Consider the following 27,104-nt stretch of genomic DNA (forward strand, 5'->3'; position numbering starts at 1 on the left):
TTCAGACACAGTGACCTCAATTAATGCTCCATGCCCCTGATTCAGTCCGTCTAAACTACAGACACAATTCCTGCTTTACGTTCAATTGCAGTTCTAAGATGCTTCCCCCCCCCCCCCCCCCCCCTCAAAACAATGTACGCATTTGGGCCATTTTTTTCTGTCCTTCTGTGTGGAGTATAAGAGAACTGTGTTTAAATGTGTAAAAATGTGTCAAACGTCATAAATAAATGTAATTAAATAAATGTAGCTTTACTTGAACTGACACAAATGTTTGGGCCGCATACCAACACGATGTATGTCTAGTGGTTGCATTTGTGAATATGAATGGTTGCTGTCTGTCGGACAACGACTTGCTAGTTCAAAAGCACTTTTGGGTTTTTTTCGGAGGAGAGGCCAAATCGGCCATTGCTTGGGAATATTAGGAGTATTTGTCATGGGAAAAGCCGAGTCAGCCTCTGCTGGGTTTTCTAGTGTTAACCTGAATATCGGCTGCATAAAAATGAACAACCGAGAGAAACATGGGGAAAAATCTTATCTTCTCCTACCCATCGTAGTTGAAAAATTGATACTCGTCAATGGCTGTGAACCAGTTCAAAGTTGTTCCCACAGGAAGAATTGTTTAGCATTTTTCCGTGTTTATAAATTACATTTCCAGCGAAATTACCAGATAAACACCTGGTTCCATCCTTCCTTAAAATCTAAAGTAAGCCACCATTTTCTTCAATCCATTTCTTCCCCAGGGCAGGTTAGGTTGAGCCTACCTCCCACCCCCACCCCCAAACAAGCCAGAATTGGACTTACTTTTCACAGATTTGACTTGTCTTTTTTTCTGGAAAATTACAACTCGTTTCTCTGACTTCATCTCGATGACCCAAAGTACTCCAGGGGTTGCTCAGTGCTTCTTGCCAGGCTTGAGGGTCTTGCGTCGTCCAACAGCGCTCTCATTCCTCCCTCTGGCGCCTCTTCGCTTGACGCAGAAAAACTTGGTCAAAGTCTTCCTGCATTGTTCACATTTAACCGCGCAGCACCAGTGGAATTTACAATTACAACTGGACACCGTCTCAGCCTTGCGCTCCTCCACGGCAAGGCCGCACTCGGCACACAGCCTCTTGCAGCTGCGTTTCTCCCACTTGCTCAAGTTCTTGCCCTTTTTCAGGCACTCACGGCCTTCAGTGCCCGGCAAGCCCAAAGTGCGGTTCTCCAGGCAGTAGTCGGGCGAGTCTTCCAAGTGGACTAGCTCCTTGCGGGAGATGGAGCTGAAGGTCTCAGCCACCGCCCCCCGGCTGGCCGCGCTGTTTCCTCCCCCGCGGAGGAGGTCCACCTTTAGTGCTCTGTGGTATTTCTCTTTCAGGTAGTTGCCCACCTCCCTGAATTCGGGCAGCTGCAGCCAGCAGGTCTGCGTGGTGCAGCTCCCCGACACCCCATGGCATTTGCATGTCTTCTGCATGGTCCCCTTCACCGCCTGCAGTTGGAAGAAACCAGGATTTTTTTTCTCTCGTTCCATACAGTAACTGTCTTCACTAACTGTATTTTTGTCATTTTAAGCTGTTACTGTGTTTCTCTCCTTGAACATTGTGGCTTTAATAACAAAGCATCTCATTGGTAGATTTTTACAGTGGAATTAGCATTGTGCTTCCTTGTTTCTGACATTCATTTTGCTCAGTGGCCTTGAGCACTCCATTACGTTGACATTTTGGTTGCATTCAGAGTCTACACTTACTAGCATGAGTGCTAGGTTTCCCCTAAACATAAAAGATTGTGGCGCACCACCACACCAAAATAAAACCACACCTTGCAAATTTATTTTTGAAGATACATTCTAATTTAATAATTTGTATCATTTAACAATCCGTCTAAATGAATATCTTTAGCTCATTATTTACGCACTATTTGCCGGAAGTCGTCTGAAATAGCACGTCAAATACAAATTGTTGCTACACGCTTTATTTTGAAAATCACATCGGTTCTCCTGTTGTAAGTATGAGTCTGACTACGTTGGCGCGGAGTCGGGAGAAAAATCTACAGAAAGGTATTTCAAGGTAATGAATGTCATTCTGGTTTAAACCTGTAAAAACAACCTAATATTGACATGACGTTTTGGTTCTTTTTGGCGTGTACGTAATAATACATTTTTCCCCCTCTTAGCAAATTCAATCTTGTAGTCATCTAATTTATTTATTTTTTTATTTGGCCCCAATACTCCAACTTAAATGCTGAGAGTCACGTTTCGAAATATTTAATTAGCCTGGCTAATGAAATATTTCAAATAGATCTTTGTTATGTTTGTTCTTGGAAAAAATAAATGTCGTGAAAAAAATTCGGGAACACTTTATAATAACTATCCGTTTTACTTGTTAATAGATCATGAGTAAACTTTTGATAAATGATTTATTGTTGATTTGTGAAGTATTTGTTAACAGTTTGTTAAGCATTTACAGGGTGTTCCATAATGGTTGACCCCATTCTAAATGCCCATGCTAGTTGATGGATCTTAATAAAACTATATACACTTTATGTTGAAGGTCATAAATTTTATTGGTTAAATATATAAAGAAAAGTACAAATATTTGTTGGTTCTATGGCAGATTTTCATAAATGTGCAACATGAGCGCTGCCTGCAAAATGCCTTATCAAAATGCCTTTTCTTTTGAAGTGAACGGCATTTCTTAACCTGAAAAGATAGAAATGCCAAATGTTACACACAAAAACTTGAAATGTTTCTACACAAACTGTGTTTCAGGTTAAGAACAGCCTGTAAATGCTTAACAAACTGTTTACAAATACTTCACAAATCAACAATAAATCATTTATCAACAGTTTACTAATGATCTATTAACTAGTAAAATGGATAGTTATTATAAAGTGTTACCAAAAATTCTCATTAGTCATGATATGAAGCAATTTCGCCGCGGCACAACATGTGGGGCTGTCCGACTTCGATGCAGCCCACCACCACCACAGCTTCACAAAATTGTGGGGGGAACCCTGGAGTGTTCCATTATCCAACAACACTCTGAGTTTCCGAGGATAGTAGCGCACACTCTGGGCACATTGGCTAATGCACCTTTAACGACAGCATTCCTGAGGCTGTGTTTATAAGAGGCAGAGTTATTTACAGGTACATGCCGACTTGTTGAAAAGATTAAACTCTTTGTGCTATAATAATAATGTTAACAATAAAAAATAATAAAAACGATAGCTACAGTTTGCTATGATGAAGCTTCTATATGAGCACACTGTTAGTCAAGGTCTTTAGACACTATGGGGATTTTATTGCCACTGCTTGGCACCACTAAAGAATAGAGATGGACAAACAAAACTGAAGCTATGTAGCTTGTGTCACTCTAATTAACCACAATGTTTGACTCAAAAGTGTCAGAGCATGTATCAAACGACAACAGTCATGTGACTGATGACGTCCGAAGCTTCATTTGTCCTGAAACTGCTTCTGGCGTCATCGATCTCATCACATTTTTTCCTTGTTATCGACAGTGCAGTCACTTTAGAGTTGATGCAAGCAGTTCATTTTAATTTCAAATGACACAATAGCTGCTATTGTTTGCACATCCATAAAAAAACAGCAGTATACAATGTATTTATGTAAGAATAAAGCCTATACACACACAAAATATGACACGCAATTCGTGTGCTGGTATAGCTCAACATGTGAACTCACTAAAGGGTTCTAGCGGCAACAATAAAAAATGTCTTTTTGTTTGATATCAAATATTTAAGACGTAAAAAAGAGACAATTAGGCTACCGCTGGGTGGGGTGTGTAAAAACACATTGATTTCCAAACATGTATCTTGTAAGTTTTTATTGAACGTTATGGTTTGAAACACTGATTTGAGCAATGGGTTCGCCTCGAATACAGACGTGTTTGGTTTTGCGCCCACCATGTCTTTCGCTCGCTATGCTTCTACTAGCCTCCTGGAATAACAGAAAAGCGTATACTGACATCACAGACATGTGCGGTAAAGATGTTTTGTTCTAAAATTTACAACTACACTTTTTTTTTGCTTTTAACCAAGAATTGAGACTGTTTTACATCCAATCCAAAAAAGAATTTGGGGATTTTAGCATTTATTCACAAGAATTTTCACCGGAAAAGCTCTTTTTACATAAGGCGGCCTTTAGCTACATTCACTAACAGACTAGCATTGTACTTCGACATATTTACGTAAAATAAATGCTAACTGCACGTTATTTTTTGCTCTTAACCAAGAATCGAGATTGTTTTACGTCCATATCTATAAAGAATTCGGAGATTTAAGCATGTATTCACAAGAATTTTCACCGGAAAAGCTCTGTTTACATATGGCCGCCGCTAGCTACATTCACTAACAGACTAGCATTGTACTTCGACATATTTACATAAAATAAATGCTAACTGCACGTTTTGAGGTTTGTTTTGCTTTTAATCAAGAACTGAGACTGTTTTACATCCATATCTATAAAGAATTCAGAGATTTAAGACTTTATTCACACGAATTTTCAATAAAAAAAGCTCTTTGTCTGTGATTCCACTCAGTTATCTTTGATGGCCCTGCCAACAATGCAGGGCCCCCTATTTATCGGCCCCGTGCACCGTGTCCCATCAATACATTATGAAGTCTATGACCTTTATCAGCATTGAAGGCAACCAGTAGTTTTGTGAAAATTATGTGCATTCTAACAAACTTTTTCATTCATAAACCCATTCAAGAGCCAATTAAAGTTCATTAGCGGTGTTCCACTTCACGTTGTAATTAGCTTTCAGTTGGCTACATTTACTTTACTGCTAGTTCTGCATTGCTCAATAATTTGAGTTATGATGACAGTCATGGAAAAAAGTAAATATGCTGTACTTTTTCAATAAAGTTGACTGTAGTTTACCTAGACATGTGATGAAACGTAATGTTTCATGTTTGGGAAAATATTTTGTTTGTGTCCAAATCAGGGTGTAGCATAACAATCAAGGGCGTAGATTTGCATTGTGACGTTAGGGAGATAACACTACCAACTTTTCAGGCTGCTCAAATTGTACCCACCACTTTTAAGCAACCTTATTTGAATTATTTAATGAGTTCAGTTATATAGGAAATTTAGATTGTCTTCACCATTATTAAGGGAAATATTTTCATCATGTTCAGACATTTACCCCTGCTCACTTGCTGAATGTGCCGGTCCATTTTTTCCCCTAAAACGCACATTTGATTGGCTGATGACTTACATTTATTTGAAATATACAGTATTTATTTATTTTCTACACTATTTATTTAAAAATTAGGGATGTCCCGATCAAATATTTTGCACCCGAGTCTGAGTCACCTGATGTAGAGAATCTGCCGATACCGAGTCTCGATCCGATGACGGAAAAAAGTTTTTGGGTTTTTTTTTTGTTTGTTTGTTTGTTTTTTTGTTTTTTGTTTTTAATAAAAGTTCCACACAAGTTACGGTACAGTTCTGTTTACAGTACTTCTCTTTTCCGCTTTTTCTGGGGGTAAAATATATGTTTTATACATATATTTTTGTTGCTTTTGGCAATGCCATAGTATTTCTGGATTATTTTGTTACTTCTTAGCCCCAAAATTTTTTTTTAAATTAAAAACCTGATCCTTTCACCTGATTCCAGCCCACTGAAAAATGGACCGATTGGCCCGATTTCTGATCACATGATCGGATCGGGGACATGCCTATTAAAAATATTTTTATTCGACGTCTATGCAGAAATTTTGTCAGATAATCATACATTAATCATAATCAAGGTAAAAAGTTTTCATTTTTTGTTGAGTTTGGCTGTGCTAGTGGACAAAAGCAGTCGTGTTTTACCTGAAGGAAGGCTCCGTTTTTATTTATTTGTGTTATACAATGACTAAGAAATGTTTTCAGTTATATTTAATTGTATTTGATTTATTTATTTAGACAGACAATGCTGAGTGGTCTTAAGACAAATTTTTATTTTATGCATTAAGAGATTATTAACAAGTTTGTATTTATTGCGTAAAATTAATATAATTTAAGTTATTGCAACTTAAATTTGCTAATAAAATCCAGACATTTATTCTGGAAGTTTTCAAAAATGTTCTTTAGCAGTTGTTGAAAACAAAGGCTTGACTCAAGCAGTGTATTACCTGAACCAATACACGTGAAACTTAGTATAAGTCAATAAATATTTATTTTGCATTGATCATTTAGCCTATCAATTAATTTGGTTGATATTCATGAGAAATGTAGCCCTGTAGTTCAATAATCTGTTTGGTCTTATTAATGTACCGTCCCCAGCAAAAAGTGTACATGCAAGTTATGCTGTTATATCGTCCCTACCAATGTTGAGACCTTTGGAGAGACCAAACATACGCCCTTGATTACAATACAAGATTGGTTAAACAAAAATGGAATCGAAATGCAAAACATTGATCAACAACATCATCTTTTAGATACGCCGTTTTGTTAGAAAAGAATGGTTTTATACAAATGTCTGCCATGTTTCAGTAACAAAATTGTTAAAATTGCTTTGTATTCTTCATTGCTTTAGGTAAAATTAAAGTGATTGTGTTTAATATGTACATATATCGTATTAAACCGACCGAAATGATTTCAGCAAGTATGATATCGTTTCAAAAGAATTAATATTGCATTGTATCGTCACAAAATTGGTGATTTACACCACTAGTAACTGAAGAAATAACACAAATAGACGGTCACAAACCAAAATAAAAGTAAAGAGAGGTGACAGCTCTTTTGAAATGACTGGACTGTGTCCCCAACACGACACACTTGAGTAAAACAAAAGCCTGGAACACCCAATAAAAGAAAAAGATGATTGTCTCGGAGTCCACGACTATGTTTTTGTTTTGACCGGCACTTCCTGACTTTAACCAACACAAAACATCTGCCACTTGAAAAGAGGACGTCCTCTTTTCCTTTTTGTCAATCCAAAACTTTCGCATCGCTCCCCGTTGTGCCCCCCATAGAAACGTGAGTATTTATTTAGCCTGTTCATTATCATCATGTTTTGCGAGAGTGACGAGACCCAATGGAGGGTCCCATTGAGTGGGGATATGAAAAAGGAGTTTTTCTGTGCCCATTTTTTTCTGTTACAATGATGCTCCAGGTGCCGTGGGGATCCCGGGGCTCGACGGGGGGTCGCAAAGGCACCGTCCACAAAGAGCACTTCAGCTGCACGCCTGTGGTCCCCTCAGACTACCCCCGGAGCTGGACAAAGACCAACATAAATGTGGGATCCTTATTGCAAGAATAAAACTAAACACTTATTTAAAAAGCTGGGGGATAATACAGAACGCTGTGCAGTGTCCAGCTCCCCTGGATCTCCAATTAGGCTTGCACGCCGGCGATTCTCGAGTTGAGGGATTGTCATTCAGAGCCGCTTAAATAGACCCTTCTGGTACAGCGAACACACTGTTGTGATCGGGGACGAGTGGCACCTCACTTATAGCCGTGTGAAAGGGGATGCTTGGGTGGCACACTCGCCGAGACAGGTTGGGAGGCATGGAAGGGGAGGCCAAACTATCAACCTTTCTGTCTCTCATATACGTACAATACAATCAGTTTCATAAGTACTGTCACTCTTCTCAATCCAACAAGTGCGAGTTTTAGCATACTGTAGTTCCACGTACCTTTCTGCCAGCTTCGTTGTTGTGAAGATTCATGGCCGCTCGGGCATCCTGACCCGTCTCCAGAGCGTCCACAAACTGTTTAGCGATGGCCTCGGCGAAGCCCACATTGTCGCTGCAGCCTCCCCACAGCCAACCGTGACCACCTGGAAGTAAGAAGAGTCATTAACTAGAACTAAAAGGACCACAGATCTGGAATGCACCTGATGCTCAAGTCATAATCCTTCGCTATCTTCAAGAAAAATTGCTTAAGCCGTGTATCGCACAGCTAGAGACCTGGGAATGTCTTTGTTTTGTGGTCTTGTAAACTGTGTTGTGTTTTTCTGTATATTTTTTAGTAGTGTAACAATACATCAATACTGTAATTGCATTAGCAGTGATACCATTAAAAATCAATTGACATGCAAAATAGCAAGCTACTGTATATACAGTGGGGCAAATAAGTATTTAGTCAACCACTAATTGTGCAAGTTCTCCCACTTGAAAATATTAGAGAGGCCTGTAATTGTCAACATGGGTAAACCTCAACCATGAGAGACAGAATGTGGGAAAAAAAACAGAAAATGACATTGTTTGATTTATAAAGAATTTATTTCCAAATTAGAGTGGAAAATAAGTATTTCGTCAATACCAAAAGTTCATCTCAATACTTTGTTATGTATCCTTTGTTGGCAATAACGGAGGCCAAACATTTTCTGTAACTCTTCACAAGCTTATCACACACTGTTGCTGTTATTTTGGCCCATTCCTCCATGCAGATCTCCTCTAGAGCAGTGATGTTTTGGGGCTGTCGTTGGGCAACACAGACTTTCAACTCCCTCCACAGATTTTCTATGGGGTAGACATCTGGAGATTGGCTGGGCCACTCTAGGACCTTGAAATGCTTCTTACGAAGCCACTCCTTTGTTGCCCTGGCTGTATGTTTGGGATCATTGTCATGCTGAAAGACCCAGCCACGTCTCATCTTCAATGCCCTTGCTGATGGAAGGAGATTTTCACTCAAAATCTCTTGATACATGGCCTCATTAATTCTTTCCTTTACACAGATCAGTCGTCCTGGCCCCTTTGCAGAAAAACAGCCCCAAAGCATGATGTTTCCACCCCCATGCTTCACAGTGGGTATGGTGTTCTTCGGATGCAATTCGGTATTCTTTCTCCTCCAAACACGAGAACCTGTGTTTTTACCAAAAAGTTCTATTTTGGTTTCATCTGACCATAACACATTCTTCCAGTCCTCTTCTGGATCATCATCCAATGCTCTCTAGCGAACCGCAGACGGGCCTGGACGTGTACTGGCTTCAGCAGGGGGACACGTCTGGCAGTGCAGGATTTGAGTCCCTGGCGGCGCATTGTGTTACTGATAGTAGCCTTTGTTATCGTGGTCCCAGCTCTCTGTAGGTCATTCACTAGGTCCCCCCCGTGTGGTTCTGGGATTTTTGCTCACCCTTCTAGTTATCATTTTGACGCCACGGGGTGAGATCTTGCACGGAGCCCCAGATCGAGGGAGATTATCAGTGGGCTTGTATGTCTTCCATTTCCTAATAATTGCTCCCACAGTTGATTTCTTTACACTAAGCGTTTTACCTATTGCAGATTCAGTCTTCCCAGCCTAGTGCAGGTTTACAATTTTGTCTCTGGTGTCCTTCGACAGCTCTTTGATCTTGGCCATAGTGGAGTATTGAATGTGACTGACTGAGTCTGTGGACAGGTGTCTTTAATACCGATAATGAGTTAAAACAGGTGCCATTGATACAGGTAACAAGTGGAGCCTCGTTAGACCTCGTTAGAAGAAGTTAGACCTCTTTGACAGCCAGAAATCTTGCTTGTTTGTAGGTGACCAAATACTTATTTTCCACTCTAATTTGGAAATAAATTCTTTATAAATCAAACAATGTGATTTTCCGGGGGGGGGGGGGGGGGGGGGGGTTTCCACATTCTGTCTCTCATGGTTGAGGTTTACCCATGTTGACAATTACAGGCCTCTCTAATCTTTTCAAGTAGGAGAACTTGCACAATTGGTGGTTGACTAAATACTTATTTGCCCCACTGTATATATTTCCCGTCAAAAATTTTAGATGTTTAAGCAACAAAAAATTAAATGGTCAAAAAAATCAAATATACATTGGATTTTTTTTCTATTGTTAAGGTTTCCACTATGAGCTACCATAAGGCTGTTTCTCTCAATAACTTCTACAATTGGACTTTTCTGAGTTCTTAGGTGTGTTAAATATGCAAAATAAAAAGGGGTTCAAAATTCAAAAATTTCTAAATTACAGTAAAAACAAATTAATATCAGGACCACAGTTACAATTATTGATTATCTGCAGTAAACCGCCACTGTTTGATAAAAAACGTAAAATTCAGTCAGTCATGAACTAGGTAAAAGACAAACACAGTAGGTGTTTTTAACAGTCTCTAACAGTTTGTGTTCTTCTAGTGGAATTTAACTTCGAATTCATACTCCTCCATCAATCGTGAACTGATCGTCTTGAAACTTGGAAGCTGTGTAGCATGGGCTGGTATGTATTGATCCTCAGAGCCCCTTTTTTTGTGTGTGTGTCAGGGCTTATTAATTATTTGTGGAGTTATCGGTTTCTTTTTTGCCTGTAGGTTACGAGTACAGCCTGTAGTGTGCTGGAGAACACTTGTGCTTGTTTCCGGCAACACTTGCCAACTTTTCAGTTTTGGTGGATTTTAGCGATGCTGGTGGACAAAAGCGGTAGTGTTTTGCCTTAAGGAAGGCTGGGATTCACATGAGGACCAGCGCTGCATTTCCCATGAAGACCAGCGTACACCCACATAGTGTCGTAAAATCATGATGGTCGCCTGCAGATGGATTAAACAACATTTCTGTTTCCAGTGGCTGTGTGAAGGATGAAAAGTAATAACGTAATGAATCCATTTGTTGCCAAACAATAGCATATGACGGTCAGCAACCATGTGGCTTTGTGTGGGTAAACCACCCCCCCAACCGAATTTGTCAGCTGACGAGTTCGGTGAGGTGCGGGGGCATCCCGCCAGCGAGTGAAAGCCGAACCAATGTTTATTCTGTATATCCTGGTAGACTCCCATTCTTAGCGTTAGCAAAGTGTTAGCATCGACTTCCTTCTTTATAATGAATGCGGAAAGGGGGTAGTGACTTATGCCGTAAAGCAGTCAGCACATTTGTAGGTTTTTTTTTTTTTTCCTTTGTGGCAGGGTTACAGTGTCACTAATTTGTGAAAAATTACCTAATGTTGCTGTAAGTTACAAACTAAATTGAGTCGAGACAAATTGGGATAGGCTAGTGCTTGAGTGGGGAAAAAATGAGAGTCAGTTGCTGATACATTTAAGATGTTTAACTCATTGTTTGTCATTGGCGGCAATCAACATCCAATCCACTCAAACACACAGGTGACTTGAAGTTCCGCTCTGAGACCCCAAATTTGGCCAAATTTCCAAATTGTCCTAAATGCATGTGTGATAAATCATTGGAAAGCTTAAAATCCCAATTTTCTGTGGGAAGAAAAATTTAGAACGGGAGAGCATTTTTAAGAAAAAAAAAAATCTAAACAGCAAAACCCTATCTGTAGGTGAGAGCATGCAAGAGCAGAATTAAAGACGCCATGACTTTAACGATATATTATCGCGTACCTACCTTGTTTCGATCCAAAAACTCCATGTAGCATGTATCACTGAGTGTCAAGACACAGCAGTGAATGGCCACAGCTGGATTTTTGGGAGATTTTATGGGTGAAACATGGTAATATAACAAGGGTCGCGATGCAGAAATCGCAGACAACAAGGAGTGGTTGAGATTTTCTTTTTCATATATTTACCCTTTGGATCAATTAATTATCATCTAACATATCGGAGAAATATGTTAGGTAACCAAAAAAAATGCAATTAAGCAATAGTTATGAGGTAGATATCCGTGACTTTTTTATGGACACCATTTTTTTTATTGTGGCGTAATTTGTTTAAAAGTTTAAAATATGTGAGTGAACATATATATATATATATATATATATATATATTTTTTTTTTTTTTTTTTTTTTTTTACGAAATATTAGACATCAATGAATGATTCTAAGCTAAACATGACAGACATTTTGAATAATAAATACTGTATAATTAATTACTTTCGTTTTATGGCTGGATTGAAACAAAAGCGGTTGCGCGACGTCTGTAAACGGGGGTTTCCAGGGTAAAAAGGACAAATTAAAAATAGTTCGGGGGCTTAATGCGCCATGAATCTGCTATGGCAGCATATACACATATTGTTCAGTCAAACACAACAGTTCATCAAAATGTTTCTTTTATCCCAGGCAAGAAATGTGCAAGAGCAGAAACTGCTTTTTCAGTCTTGTCTGCATTTTCCGCCATATTAATTTTTGCATCACTGACAGTTTTTCAGAGTCATGTTCAGAAGCAGAAAAGATTCCTTGAATCAAATGAGTTTCCTACCTCGTTGTCCATTGCGGCTGTCATCGCAGCCACAATTGTCGAAATCCCCCATACTGCAGTTGCGAGTCAGCGTGTACATGACGCCTGCAGAGCTGATGGCATGCACAAACGCTGTCTCCCGATTTGCTGCCACAGAGATGTTTATAAATGTTATTTTTAATAATGAAGCACAGTATGATGCCTTTTTAGGTTTTGTACATGCCCACAAATGGATGGAAATCAGTCACATAGGCTACGTTCATACTACAGGTCTTAATGCACGAATCCGTTTTTTTCGTGTTTTTCCGACTCGAGTGAGGCATTAACTTGACGGTCTGAACGTGACAAGTCGCATAGAATGGGACCATTTCAAATCCGATCTGGGTCACTTTCGTATGTGGTCTAAATCCGATCTGGGCCACATTTTTCCAGACTGTCGCGGCGGTCTGTACTGTCCAGTCCCGCAAATCGGATTTCATGCAGCAATTACGTCATCAAATAGCGAGAGAGTCGTTACCGTAGCGATGCACCTGTGCGTTATTAGCGCCTAGCTTGCAATGAACACGGCTTTTGAGGAAGAGCTGAGCTTGACAACAGTCATAAAAAATAAAAATGGGTTGAGGATAAGCCTGAGAATGCTCAGTTTTCTCTCTGTTCCAAGTGAGCAATATTTCAACATTGCCTCCACGGCCGAGAGTCGGGACAAACTGCCCGTATGTGTGTGTGACGTGCACGGACAGTGCGTGCATGCTATCGATCCATATAAACTTTGAATATAAGCCTAAACGGGGATTATTTATGTCTGTTATTTGTGTCCACCTTTTGAAAAGCAAAATATGATATCCCTGGAATGACGGATGACGTCTGTCATTTGTTTTGATGCTTCTGCGCATGCGGGTCTTCTTGCTTAGCGCGTGTCGGACTGCGAATTAGTGCGCATGCGTTATACTTGAACGGTCTCAATGGATAAAGGCAGTCTGAACGGGCACGCCAAAAAAACGGATATGACAAAAAATCGGATTCGTGCATTAAGACCTTTAGTATGAACGTAGCCATAGAGACACTTTTTTTTTTTAATCTGTTATTGTTACACACATATTAAAACAAACTTTCTAGAACACATTTCTAGTGTGAGAAAGGGTTTATTTCAATATGTGTTACTTAAAATAATTTGGGTATACCAGACAGGATAATAATTTATGTAACCAAAATTAATTCACATTTTTGAAAAAATTGCAATTAAAAAGTAATATTATCAAGTCAAGTCACATTTATTTATAGGCCAAAGCCCTAAATCACATAAAGGTCCAAAAGGGCTTCAAAGACCTACAGTTGGAGTTAAGATATTAAATGTATAGACCTCTAATAAATTAGATTAGAAGTAATGTCATAGTAATAATTATGATTAAAAAACAATTACCGTTATTTTTCGGACTATAAGTCGAACCTAAGCATAAGTCACACCAGTCATAAAATGCCCAACGAAGAGGAAAAAAAAACATATATAAGTCGCACCGGAGTATAAGTCGCATTTTTGGGGGAAATTTACTTGATAAAATCCAACTCCTAGAACAGATATTTCATCTTGAAAGGCAATTTAAAATAAAAATACAATAGAAAACAACATGCTGAATAAGTGTACAGTACGATAATGTTACATGATGCATGAAAAACGAAATGCGAGTGTGGCCGGTATATTAACGAAACATAGCTATTAAGAGTTAGTCAGATAACTACAGCATAAAGAACATGCTAACAAGTTTACCAAACCGTCAGTGTCACTCCAAAACACCAAAATAACATGTAAAATGATAAATTAATGAGTTAATAATTTCACACATAAGTCGCTCCAGAATGTAAGTCGCACCCCCAGCCAAACTACTGTATGAAAAAAACTGTGACTTATAGTCCGAAAAATACGGTAATATCCAACACTTCATTAGATTTTTGCCTATATTTTCTTCTTTGTTTTTTTTATCAGTTTTTTTGTCTTTTTTTTTTTCATAAATTTTTTTTTCCACTCTACAGTGTAAACTTTTTTTCATATTAGTGATTATCTTCTCCAGAGTATAAGTCGCACCCCCAGCCAAACTATGGAAAAAACTGCGACTTATAGTCCGAAAAATACGATAATAGAAAAACAGTAAATATGATTTTTTTTTTTTTTTTTTTTTTTTCATCCATTCATCTTATTCACCGCTTATCCTTACAAAGGCCACGGGGGTGCTGGAGCCTATACCAGCTAACAATGGGTAGGAGGCAGGATATACCCAGAACTGTTTGCTAGCCAGTCGCAGGGCACATAGAGACAAACAACCCTTCACGCACACACACACACCTATGGACAATTTGGAGTGTTCAATCAGCCTACCATGCATGTTTTTGGGATGTGGGAGAAAACCGACAAAGGCGCGGAGAGAACAAGCAAACTCTACACAGGGAGGTTTCACCCCAGTGGACAGGAGAATCGTCTCCCTCCGTTGCTCTTTGTCACTGATTCGGTTATTAACTTTACGGACAGAATATCTAGGCACAACTGAGGAGTTGAGGATTTTCAGTTTGGTGTCATCAGAATTGCTTCTCATATTGCATGTGATGTAGTTCTATTGGTTTCATCAAGCAGTGATCTTCAACACTCATTGGAGTGGTTCACAGCTGTGTGCGAAGCGGTCAGGATGAGAATCAACATTCCCAATCTGAGATTTTGTCCTCGGTCGGAAAAAGGTCGAAAGCCTTCTCCCAGTCAGGGTTGATGTTCTTCCTCAACTGGAGGAGTTTAAGTAACTGGGTCTTGTTCACGAGTGAGGGAAGAATGGAACGGGAGCTCGACTGGCAGATAGGTGCAGTGTCTGTTGTGATGCAGACTCTGTATCTGTCGTGGTGAAGAAGGAGCTGCGCCGAATAGAAAAGCTCTCTATTTACCAGTCGATCTATGTTCCCAACTTCCTACCCTTATCTATTGTTGCGAGTTGTGGGTCATGACCGAAAGAACAAGAGCCCAGATATAAGCGACCAAAATGAGTGGAATAAATTAAACAAATAGATAAATAAACTGTACAAAACAATAACTAAAATAACGATGAATAGTAATGATAGATAAATAACTCATCATATCCATAAATACATATACAGTTAATGTAATACTTTTGATAACAAAGACTAAACAGACATTTACAAAACTGAGGTTAAGGAAAGAAAACATGAATAAAAATATTTATAGCACTCCCAAACCAAAAAATGTGAAAAAGCAGGGAAACTGGCATTTTTTTTCTTTTTCTTAATCCCTGGCCCCTTTTTAACCCCTTCAGACCTAAGCATGCTGCTGAAGGACATGACGCGTTTGCATCTCTATATCAATAAATACACTGAATTTAGTTGCTATTGCCACTTGTGGGTGATGATTGGACGAAACTTCACCCATCGAAATCAAATCATGAGGTTTAGCACGGCCTCTTTGCTATTTTTGGCTCTTGGAAAATGGCTGAGACAAAACCCTTCAAAAAGGCAAACGTAAGTGCTCATTTCTCATTAAAAACAATGTAACATTAACATTAAAAATAATCAATAAAAGCATAAAATATCCTAGACCAAAAAATTGCTATTTGTTCTTGTATTTGAGTAGAATAAAAAAATATGTTTTTTCTGCCTAGCAGAAAAATGCTGGTCTGAAGGGGTTAATATCTAATATGTAATATTAAATATCATATATTGGGTAAACGTTTGTTCATCCTTAACTTGTTCGTGACTGAATACAACAATAGACCTCCAATTCATTTTGACTGGAAACCTCTCCCAATCAAAATGGACTGGACATCTATCACTGTTAATAGCAGCCAATGAATTAAATAAAAATTAAACAAATACGATCTGCATCTCTCCATGTAGTAATACACTCTTTGTCCAGTTAAGCATGCTAGTAGACTCACTAGGGTGCATTAGTCAACTTACTTATGTGCTGACTTGCGTGTGGGTGTGTACTCACCACTGCGCAGGCCACTGTGTGTGGACAGCTGCAGCGCTCTCTCGGGGCAATTCCAGCGGTCCCACGCAAACTGGTACTTGCACTCCTCGATGCCACTCTGGGCGCCCGCCGCCACACTGCTGGAATAAATCAGGTATGCCTGCAAGACACGCAGTCACAGAATGGGTTGCCTTGTCATGCCAGACACACATTCAGATGATATTTTGGCTTTGACATGAGAGCAAAAACATGAGACGCAAGCAACATGCGGTGACTATGGATGCAGCTCAATTTTGTACGTCTTAATTCAAGGAATTATGAGTTTAACCATTCTGAATTTTTGTCATAATTACTCAGTTGTTATGAGTACAAAAGAATGTATTCGTTTTAATTATGCGTATGCATTACAGTATAGTATACCTAATGAAACGAACATAGAATAGCAATCAAAGGCATATATTCTTTATCCTGTGTAAAGAGCAACTAATATTATAGCAACTACTTAGGTAGAGTTTTGACACAGTAACGTGGTTACATTTCTCAGTATAATTCTGCTCTCTGGTGGCCAAAGTATAAATAATAATAGTCTGAATTAAAAGTACTAATAATAAATAAATTTAAAAATAATATTAATAAAACTATACAAATGAGTTTATCAATTAAATGACAAAAATATTTAAAATAATAATGAAACAAAATAGAAACATTAATCAAAAAACAAAAAAAATCAATTGAATTGAGGCCAAAAAAAATGTATATGTGCTATAAACAGATTGAATATTAGCATGGGGCCGCAGGTTGAATTGTATTATTGGCAAGGGCAGTGAAAGAATTCATGGCACTGGGAAATATGATTTGGGATAGGAATAGTCATGTAACGAACTAAACTTGTATTTTGAATACAGCAGTAGAATTTTTTATTATCATTATTAAACTGGGGAATCATTTGGAAAAACATTAATTGTTGTTAATAAAAATAGATATGTGTGCTGATTCCAAAACTGAAGTCAGTTTCTTTATATCTCATCAATTTTCTCCTCAGCTTATAGCTACTTACTTAAGTTGTCACTACTAGTACACAATTACGATCACAGTATCCATATCCTTTGTTCAAAAAAAAAAAAAAAAAAAAAGATAAACAAAAATAAAAATAATAATGGTGTTTAATAAACATTGCACCCATGGCTGTTTCTTTCATATTGAATTGTATGTCAATATTAGAATATTTTTATGAATCAAGTAAGCTACATACGTAAAGTATATGTACAGTATTTGCCATATATTCAAAGAAAATGATAAATATGAAAAGGTAAAGCATAAATTTGTTTCAGATTCCCCAAATGAGTTAAAAACAGCTGTCATACCTAACACAATAAAATTTGTGTCCAACTGTGATATTGCTTTTTGACACGTTTTGAGTGTATAATAATGTTGACCTGTTAAATTGCAATGTTTTGAAGAGACTGTTTCTGATCTGTCTTTTTACAGCGTACTTACTGCCTTGGCCTGGAGGCAGGAGAGCCACCGTTGCCACCCTTCAGTTAAACAAAGTGAGCAGTGCCGTTGTCCATCACCGCTCACTTCCGGACACTCGTACAGACCACACAGCCTCACACGTCTCTTAACGGCAAAGGCATATGCACAGTCGCTTTAATATGCACAGGTAACCGAGACGTTTTATTGAAATTTTTGTGTGCTAAAATATGCTTACAATCTGTTTCTTTAAAATACTTTTTTGTTTTAAGTGCTTTCTGCAATTGATGGGGATAAATGTCAAGTCGTGGCTGTGCTGTCCAGTCAAAAATGGATTGGACATATATTGCTGTAAACGGCAGCCAATGAGTTACTTGTGAGGTGATGAGAATGATCATATGATTAACATGTTTCAAGTGGCCTTTTTTTTTTTTTTTTTTTTTTTTTAAACTGAGGTGGGGTGTAGCATCTCACACACACACACGCCTACACAGACATAGGGGCCCAGGGTCTCGCTAATGATGACCACCCACTAAAGCAATAGCCACCCTTGCCTCTTAACACATTCACCCGCTCCTACACACACACACAAGCTCTCGATAAGGTCAAGTGTACACATGCAGGAGGGAAAAGAATGAGGAAGAATATGGCATTAAAGCCACACAGGTAGCGCACACACACACATACTCATGCATGCAGAAGTTGAGTAAAAAGGGGATGGGAAGGAGAGATCAAAAGCAAGTTGGCTTACCTTGGGTCCAGTCATCAAGAAATTATTCACTGACCTGGAAAAGAAGACAGGCTTATTGAACTCAGTGTCGTCCATAACACATTCCGCTCATTAAGCGCATGACGCAGTAGCATGGGAAACATCCCATCGATGAGATTGCTGTACAACATGATGCATTGAATTTGTCTGGAAGAGATCAGACTGGCTGATTATTAAAAGGAATATGTTTTTTTATTCCTTTTTGGGCAACAATTTAACTCATTGGCAGCAAATGACCCTTCCAGTCAAAATGGACGAATTATTTTGTCCAGTCATTACTAACGAACTGCCAAAAAATCCATTATTAGATGTATCGCTATTCGACACGTGATGATTCGATTACGATTCATAAATGTTCAAAAACGATGATTTTCCCTAATAACTTTATGACAGCCGCTCGTAGCGGAAAGAGATTCAAGACACGTCTGCCAACCGGACACCTTTAACGGACACACAACATTATGATGGATGCTGCCGGTTACTGAGCGAGAGATTTACTCCTTTTCAAAAGACTGGAAAATAAATTTGTGTATGAGAAATGCTAGGACCCGGCGGTTGTGCTTCTGTGCGCAAGTTATTTTTTAGAGTGAGAGGGGAAAAGAGATAGTTTGTTGCTCATTGTCTTTCATTTATCCAGCAGTAGTTTCAAGTCATGTCAATTGAAAAATATCCTGAGTGTGTTGCTAATACCCGTTTGTGTCTATAAGAGGTAAGTACACAAACCCTCTTATACTGTTTAGCCTTTATTGTTGTTGTCTTAGCCGAGCGCTAAGCTAATTAGCTAATTCGTTAACGTGTAGTTCCATGTCCAATTGTGTGTTGTTTGTTGGTATACAAAAGTTACTTCATTAGCAGAATGTTTAAAACCATGATTAAGTACAGCGGTAACACTACAAACATGCGAAATAGTACAAAAATCTGTAAAAACAAAGTATATTGGTTAAAAGAAGTCTTATTTCTATAGACACTTTGTTTCCAGAAAATGAGGAATGCGTTCCACCTGGTAAATTTTATTGTATTGTTGAGAGAAATAAGGACTGCCTTTTTTTGCACTTTCCTGTCAAAAAAAAAAAAAAAATTGCAGTATAAGGGCAGCTTTTTGTTGTATGAGCATGTTTCCATCGTTGAATGGGCATAAATTTGTTTGGCTACTTTATTAATTAGTAATGTACGATGCACCAATAATCGTGATAATCATGCTAACCGTGATCAACGTCAATACCGTGATCATCGTTCAATAATCGAATTGTAGCACCCTGAATCGTAATCGAATCGAATCGTAGGGTACCTAACATGGCACACCCCTGGTCATTACCATTGAAAGATGAGCATTCACAGCCAATCATCAGTGATTTGGAAGTAAATTGTTGCCATTCAACTGCAGGCAATCTGTTAAATGCTATGAAATGTAAAAAAAAAAATTTTAAAAAAAGAATAAATAAATACTTCAGAGCAGTGGTTCTTAACCTTGTTAATGCTACCGAAACCCCATGAGTTTCACATGTGCATTAATCAAACCCTTTGGAATTACAAAAATAATTTATAAATAATTCTAAAATATTTTTTTCAAATTCTAAATCGATATATCTAAGGTAGCAAGCTAAAACCTAAGTGAATTTCCATCCAAATTTCTTTTCATATAGACAGCATGTTTTTAAACAGGCCAAAATGTATGTTTTTATCTATATGCCTGCAGCATCATCAGACCACTGAAGCAAGACTGGGCCCAATGTGCATAATTATTTAAAAAAAAAAAAAAAAAAAAAAAAGAATCTTCTCACAAATCGAACAAACAGTGTTACAGTGTTTCTCAATTGCTTTGGTACGTTTCTCAGATCAGACTTACAATTCTCAAAACTACTTATTCAATCCTCACAACATCGCATCACTAGTGCACATCAAAAACGCAGTTTCTCATTCCATTGAGCAAGTTGCAAATGCTTTTGTGCATCCATGCAAATGATGTTGCACAATTCTCTGCTGTTTCCTGCATTGTCAGTTGCATCTGCCATGATGGTCAAAATGGATTATCATTAGTCTCGATTGAATAGTCTCACCATCCACAACATCTAGTCATTACTTGCAAAATTGATGAACAATTTGTCAGAATATATGTCAACATGTGTGTGCTTATTTCTGATCATTTTCATTACCTATTTCACATAACTTAGTTTAACCTGCCAAAATTTGGAATAGTTTGGGATAATGTGAGTTTCCACCACGCCAACATAATCTGGGAATGGTTTGCAATCCACAACAGAATTGTAATGAAGTTCCTACCACCATACTCCCCATTCCTCAGTGCCATAGAAGATTTTTTTTTTCCCCATGGAGATGTCAAGTGTATGATTGCCAGCCTCACAATCAGATGACTCTCCTGGATGCCATGATTGCAGCATGCAGTGATATCACATTAGATGCCTGCAGAGGCTGGCTAAGGCATCCAAGAAGATTCTCTCCACACTGTGTAGCAAGAGAGGACATCCGTTATGGCTTGGAAGAAAATTTGTGGCCACACAGAGAGGAACGTCCAGATGTGTAGAAAGAATGGGTGAATAACCCTGACAGCATTTGAAGTTTAGTTGTGCTGATTGTCTTATGTTCACATTTCTAATTTGCTTTTATATTTCTTTGTGATACTCGGTCCTGTCTCTTGCTTTCTGTATTGCAATGATATGGTCTGTAAAGGTTGTAAAAACAGTAAAATTGTAAACTGAATCTTGTTCAGTCTCTTGCAATCAATCTCCCACACACAAAGGCGTAACTTGCAATTTTCCTCAAAACTCACGAACACCATCTTCAGCATCAGACCCTTCCACCAGAGTAACTGTACAATTAATAGCATGACTATGCAATTTGACTGTTTTGTCTGTATACAATAAAACAAGGACTTATCATTCTGACAGCAGTGACATGTTCATTGACACAGACATTTTGAGCAATAGGCAAAGTATTTTGCACAGAAAAGCGGCTTTTGCAGGTAATCCATGTTGTTTTGCTACTTGTGCGACATGTTGTGAGGATTGAACAAGTAGTTTTAAGAATTTCCATACTGATCTGAGAAATGTACCTAAGCAATTGAGAAAAAAATTTTTACAACAAATAATGTTGCCTTTTGATTTGCTTTTCACATTGGAAAATGAAATCAAACTCGATTCATTTCACACTGTTTCTATTCTTGTTTTCATGCCGACATTTTCATTCTATTGCATCCTTGCCTCACATACTATTTTCATGGCGTAAAACGTGAAGCAAAATTAGTTGTTGTTTTTTTTAATGTCAACGCAGTGCATGCCTCCCATGAGATAGAGGACTAGCGGTAATATGATTGGGAATACAGCCTGTAAATTGGGGACTAACTAGTCCAAAACCTGGTTTAAAACGCCACTTTGCCTAGATTTAGTCAGCTTCCGAAAATAGATCCCTGTGTGTCTTAACCTTCATCTTAGACCAGGGATGTCCAAACCGGTCCTCAAGGGCTGCTGTGGGTCCTGGTTTTTGTTCCTACGAATTGAGCGCAGACAGTTTAACCAATTAAGTTTCTTCTAAAACAAGCAGCACCTGACTGTAATCAACTGATTACACTTGTGAGACACCAGATTGGTGAAAACGTGTCGTCTTGTTTTGTTGAAATGAAATCCAGCATCCACTGCGGCCCAATGTGATATAGTCTGGACACCCCTGCTAGGCTACGTCTACACTAGGACAGATAATGGCCTCAAACGTGTAATTAGTTGGACTATACGGCATGTTGGCTATACTAGTATGCCTATTATCTGGATTAGTTGTTAGAAGGATAATGTAGGCGGGTAATGTTACTCACCGCCTATGCGCCTCTCTACAATTTTCAAGTGGGAGAACTTGCACAGTTAGTGGTTGACTAAATACTTATTTGCCCCACTCTATCTATCTATCTATCTATCTATCTATCTATCTATCTATCTATCTATCTATCTATCTACTGTATCTATCTATCTATCTATCTATCTATCTAATTTCCATCAAATAGGAGGCTCCTCGTTCTGGTCTTCACCACAAGTGAGCAGAATGATATTAGTTCATTTTCCATACTGCTTATCCTCACGATGGTCACGGGGGTGCTGGAGCCTATCATATGAGCAAACCTTGGGGAGTTGGCGGGGTACACCCTCAACTGGTTCCCAGCCAATCGCAGAGCACAGGGAAAAGGACAACCATTCACACATACACAGGAACAATTTTGGAGTGTTCATTCAGCCCTATGCATGGAGCTTGGGATTCAACCTGTGATCTCGGAATTGTGTGGTGGATGTGCTAACCACTCATCTACCGTGCTGCTCAAAATATACAGACACATGAACATTGTTTGGCATTCATCACAGAAGATAAAGAATAGACACTTTAATTGTATATTGGCCAACACATGGTGCCCCAATGATTGACATACAGTAATTATCTATAAACATTAAATCACTTTTGTGAAATTTCCTAGGTTTGCCTCTATATTTTTATTTATGTGTAAAATTTTTGATTAGAAAATGGAGCAGGCTCTTTATGATTCATATTCAAGCAACTGGTTGTTTGAGAATAAGTGCAGAAAAGCGCATATGATTACCAAATAGAAATGAGTTAAATAGGTTGTTCATGAAAGTAAATCACGTTTATGCATCAGTATGACATTACATACAAAACATTTCTAAGAAAATAGAAATAGTTGCTTCAAAGATTAAATACAGGTTGGTTTTTTGTTTGTTTGTTTGTTTTAATATGTTGTAGGGGGGGGGGAAGGCCTTCATATTGAAATCATTAATTGTTGATGGAAACTGCGAAAAACTGTCCTCGAAGGTATGTCTTAATGTACTTCATTGTTTACATGACATATTTGCTTGCTTTTTAAATTACTTTGTAATTTATTTAATTTTATTTACGTACATAACCTTTATACTTATTTGTTTTCATTACAAACTATTTGTTTTTTTTACTTGCTTTTAACTTTTTTTAATGTATTTTTTTATACTTATTTACTTGTTTTCAAAACCAATATGATTTTAACCTGACAAAAAGCCACTTCTGTCATTCATTCTATAAATGATAAATGTCCATCTAACCCTTGATCAAGTTATGTAGGAAAAAACGTATAATAATTTGCATTAAATTGAATAATAATAATGCATTAATTAAAATGAGTACAACCACAGAAAAAAAAGAGAACACAAAAAAACGCACCACTTTTTTTCATCAAATCATTTGTCAATATTTTGTGCAAAGCAATTGTTTGATGGTAAAAATGTCTTTTTTAAACCAAATATTTATAATAATAATAATAATAACAACAAAATAGGGAAGCAAATCATTTTGTCAGGTTTGAATGATCAAATAAATGGAACAGCATCACCTTTCCTTTTCTTGACATGCACTTAGTCGCGAGAAAGTGATGCGCCATGGAACTCACCAACAGCAGTAGGACCTCATGTGCGCCAGCAGGATGAAAATGTAGAAGCAAACCTCCAAATGCATGAACATCCTGACGTGATGCGAGATGGACCCTGAAGCTCCGAGCCTCTCGCGCAATCTGAAGAAGATGAAGATGAGGTTGAGGAGGGGCTGCTCTGAAATGGAGCCCCTCTCTTCCCCAACAAGAGATTATCTGCTTAATTCAAGATTGACCCCCCCACTACACCCCCTTTCTTGTTCCCTTCGCGGCCAATCCCAAGAGTCTGTCTGTTTGGTGGTGTTGGTGAGAGGAGATGATCAAAAGGAGCTCCCAGGGCCTTGGGGGTCGCATGCGTGGAGCTGCAGGCGGGGACGAGCTGCTGTTGCCGCAGCATTATCGAAACAAAAAAGTGCAACCATAAAAAAGAAGAAGAAAATAATCTGAGCGAAAATCGCGAGGGATTAAGACATGTTTGGGGGCGTGACGTCATGCCGTTGAAATCTAAATCCGAAATTTGCGCTCAATTACTTCCAGCCGGTCCTCGTTTTACGACGTTGTAAAGCGCCATATTTTTACTTTTTAAAAAAATAAGCATTACAATTTACAAAATGTGTCCATCTGCATGAACATTTTATATAGTTCATTTCTTAAATAAACGATAAACTAAATCATTTATTTGTATACTTAATAGTTAAATTTTATCTTCGTCAATCTGCAGTTATATTGCAAATAAAGCACGTCCTCGATTTAGTCGGAAATGTATTTATTGATATGGGGGGGGGGGGTGTTTTGATACGTTTTGTTATTTACAACTAAATCCACCCCTTTCTCCTTTTTATATGCAAATTGGGATTAGGAAGCGATACTTTCAAGGGATGTTTTTGGATTAAGTTCTAAAAAGATGTATAAATCATGTTGTTTGAAGATATCCGAGTGTGGCCATTTCATTAGGTACACAGGAGTGAACGAACGAAGACAAAAAGACAATGTTGCAGGCAAAAGGGGAATTGTATGCGTACTTCAGAGTTTTACAGTAAAAGTTAATTATCAACTTTTTAAAAACAACCTTTTCTTTCACATTTCAACTTTTTATTCCTGTAATAATATACGTATGTTAATTGCTATTATTGTTAGTGGTAGTAGTAGTTTCATGAAGTATACAATATTTACATTACTCATGCCTTTCAAGTGTACATTTATGGGCTTTTTATTTGTTTACAAGGAGCATTGATTACAGTAACTATTAATATTACTATCCATCAAGGGCGTAGGTTTGCATAGTGACGGTAGGGACATAACACTATAGCAACTTTTCAGGATGCTCCAATTGTCCCTACCAACTTTTAAGCAACCCTATTTGCGTTAAATAATGGCTTCAGTTATATAGGTAATTTAGATTGTCTTCCCATATGTTGCAAATATAGAATTGACCTTACCACTATTAAGTGAATTATTCTCATTATGTTTAGACTTAAATTTACCCCTTTTCATTTGCTGATTTTTTGATTGGCTGATGACTTGAACGCCCAGCCCCCCCTCACTCACGCGCATTCACAGCCCAGACAGAAATACAACATGTTGACAACATGCCGCCTCCCCACCCCCTTCAATGATGAGAAATATTAGATTTTTTTTCGGTCAGCAGCAGCCACTGTAAGTAATGTAAAAAGACGTCAATGTTGCGGAGGTGCGGAACCCACCACTAATTTTTTTACTGAGTCCGACCTGTGTCATAGTTGGCATAATATTGAACTGTGTGAATTTGCTAATCTGCAAAACTCGAATAGGAAACTGCTGAGAGAGGTGTCCTCCTGTATGTTTCCTACTGTTAACGTTAATTAAACTGAGAAATGTAGTGAGGTTTACCCCTTTTGCCCCAATTTTCATTTTTATTTTATTTATGTGGTCGTAAAGCAGCCAAAAGGAGCTTTCATGTTTTTTGTGGAGTTTGGCTGTGCTTGTAGACAAAAGCAGTTGTGTTTTACCTATAGGAAGGCTCCATTTTTATTTACTTTTGTTATTCCCTGACAAAGAACTTTTTTTCAGTTAGACAATGTTGGGTGGTCTTTAGAAAAAAAGTTTAGTTTTTGCATTCTTGGATAGTTAAGAGGTGATTAACAGGTTTGTATTAATTGTGTATGTTATTATATTTATGTTCAAAATTTGTGATTTAAATTTGCTGATAAAATCCAGACATTTATTCTTGAAGTTTTCAGAATGTTTCTTTAGTAGTTTTTGAAAACAAAGGTTTGAATCGAATGGCGTATAACCTGAACCAATACATATGATCAAAGGTTTGCATAGGGACGGTAGGGACATAACACTAGCAACTTTTAAGGATGCTGAAATTATCCCAACCAACTTTTAAGCAACCTTATTTGTATTATATAATGATTTTAGGTATATAGGTAATTTAGATTGTCTTCCTATATGTTGTAAGGATAGAAATCACCCTACCACTATTAACTGAATTACAGTACTTTCATTATGTTCAGACTTACTACATTGACCCCCTTACACTTGCAGAATGTTTTCCCCTCAAACGCATCCCCCCCACCCACACACACATTCACAGCCCCGAAAGAAATACAACATGCCGCCTCCTCCGTCGCCCCCTTCGAAGATGATGGATATTAGAAGTTTTTTTTTTCGCCAGCAGCATCCTCTGTAAGTAATCTAAAAAGACGTCAATGTTGTGGAGGTGCGGAACACACCACTAATTTTGCTACTGAAAGTCCGACCTTCATCAGAGTTGGCATAAAATTTATGTGAATTTCTCGAACTCTAGGAGGAAACCGCTTTGAGAAAAACATCCTCCTGTATGTCTTCTGCTGTCAATGGTAATTAAACTGTACGAAATGTAGTGAACAAAGGTTTACCCCCTTCTCCCCACTTTTCATTTTTATTTTATTTACGTGGTCTTAAAGCAGCCCTAAGGAGCTTTCATTGTTTCTTGAGTTCGCCTGTGCTTGTGGACAAAAGCAGAAGTGTTTTACTTGAAGGAAGCCTCCATTTTAATTTATTTTTGTCTGGGTTATTGTCCCTACTAATATTGACACCATGCCTACGCCCTTGCCATACGTCACTATTTGTAAGATTGCCAACGGTCTCGGGTTGACAGGTATGTAACGAATCTGACATAATCCAAAAACGTGCCTGCCAGTAAGTAACCACATCAACCCAGCAGAGGGCACAACAACACAATTTCCCACCTGTTGCTCTTGCGCCGGTCACTATCTGGTAACACCGTTTTGGATGGGGGAAAGCCGTCAAGTTCGCACCCCCTTTGACGTCCGCTGGTGACACACTCAGACTCGTTGCTGTCAAACGAACGAGGAATGTCCTGCAAACAGATGATGTGAGGCGCTATCTGAAAAATGCGCACTGAGATAGTGACACACGTGCACACAATTTTCTTTGGCGTGTGAGTGCGACACGCAGGAGTT

General features: G+C 38.3%; 1 protein-coding gene across 4 annotated transcripts; it reads right to left on the reverse strand.

Moving 5' to 3' along the window:
• Positions 1 to 143: 143 nt before the first annotated feature.
• Positions 144 to 27,104, reverse strand: wnt8b (wingless-type MMTV integration site family, member 8b). Of its 4 annotated transcripts, XM_057848515.1 has the most exons (8): positions 26,871 to 27,104; positions 23,677 to 23,796; positions 18,228 to 18,261; positions 17,501 to 17,623; positions 16,025 to 16,163; positions 12,064 to 12,189; positions 7,621 to 7,763; positions 144 to 1,462 (listed from the first exon to the last, which is right to left on the reverse strand). In XM_057848515.1, the coding sequence occupies exons 2-8, from the start codon at positions 23,745 to 23,747 to the stop codon at positions 893 to 895; spliced, it is 1,206 nt and encodes a 401-aa protein (XP_057704498.1). In that variant the 5' UTR covers positions 23,748 to 23,796; positions 26,871 to 27,104; the 3' UTR covers positions 144 to 892. The 4 variants fall into 4 exon arrangements, with proteins under 4 accessions (XP_057704498.1, XP_057704499.1, XP_057704500.1 ...); XM_057848516.1 differs by lacking the exon at positions 17,501 to 17,623; XM_057848517.1 differs by lacking the exons at positions 17,501 to 17,623; positions 23,677 to 23,796; positions 26,871 to 27,104 and adding an exon at positions 21,684 to 21,757.

The sequence above is a fragment of the Corythoichthys intestinalis genome, chromosome 10 (genome assembly GCF_030265065.1).
Source record: "Corythoichthys intestinalis isolate RoL2023-P3 chromosome 10, ASM3026506v1, whole genome shotgun sequence".
Taxonomy (NCBI): domain Eukaryota; kingdom Metazoa; phylum Chordata; class Actinopteri; order Syngnathiformes; family Syngnathidae; genus Corythoichthys; species Corythoichthys intestinalis.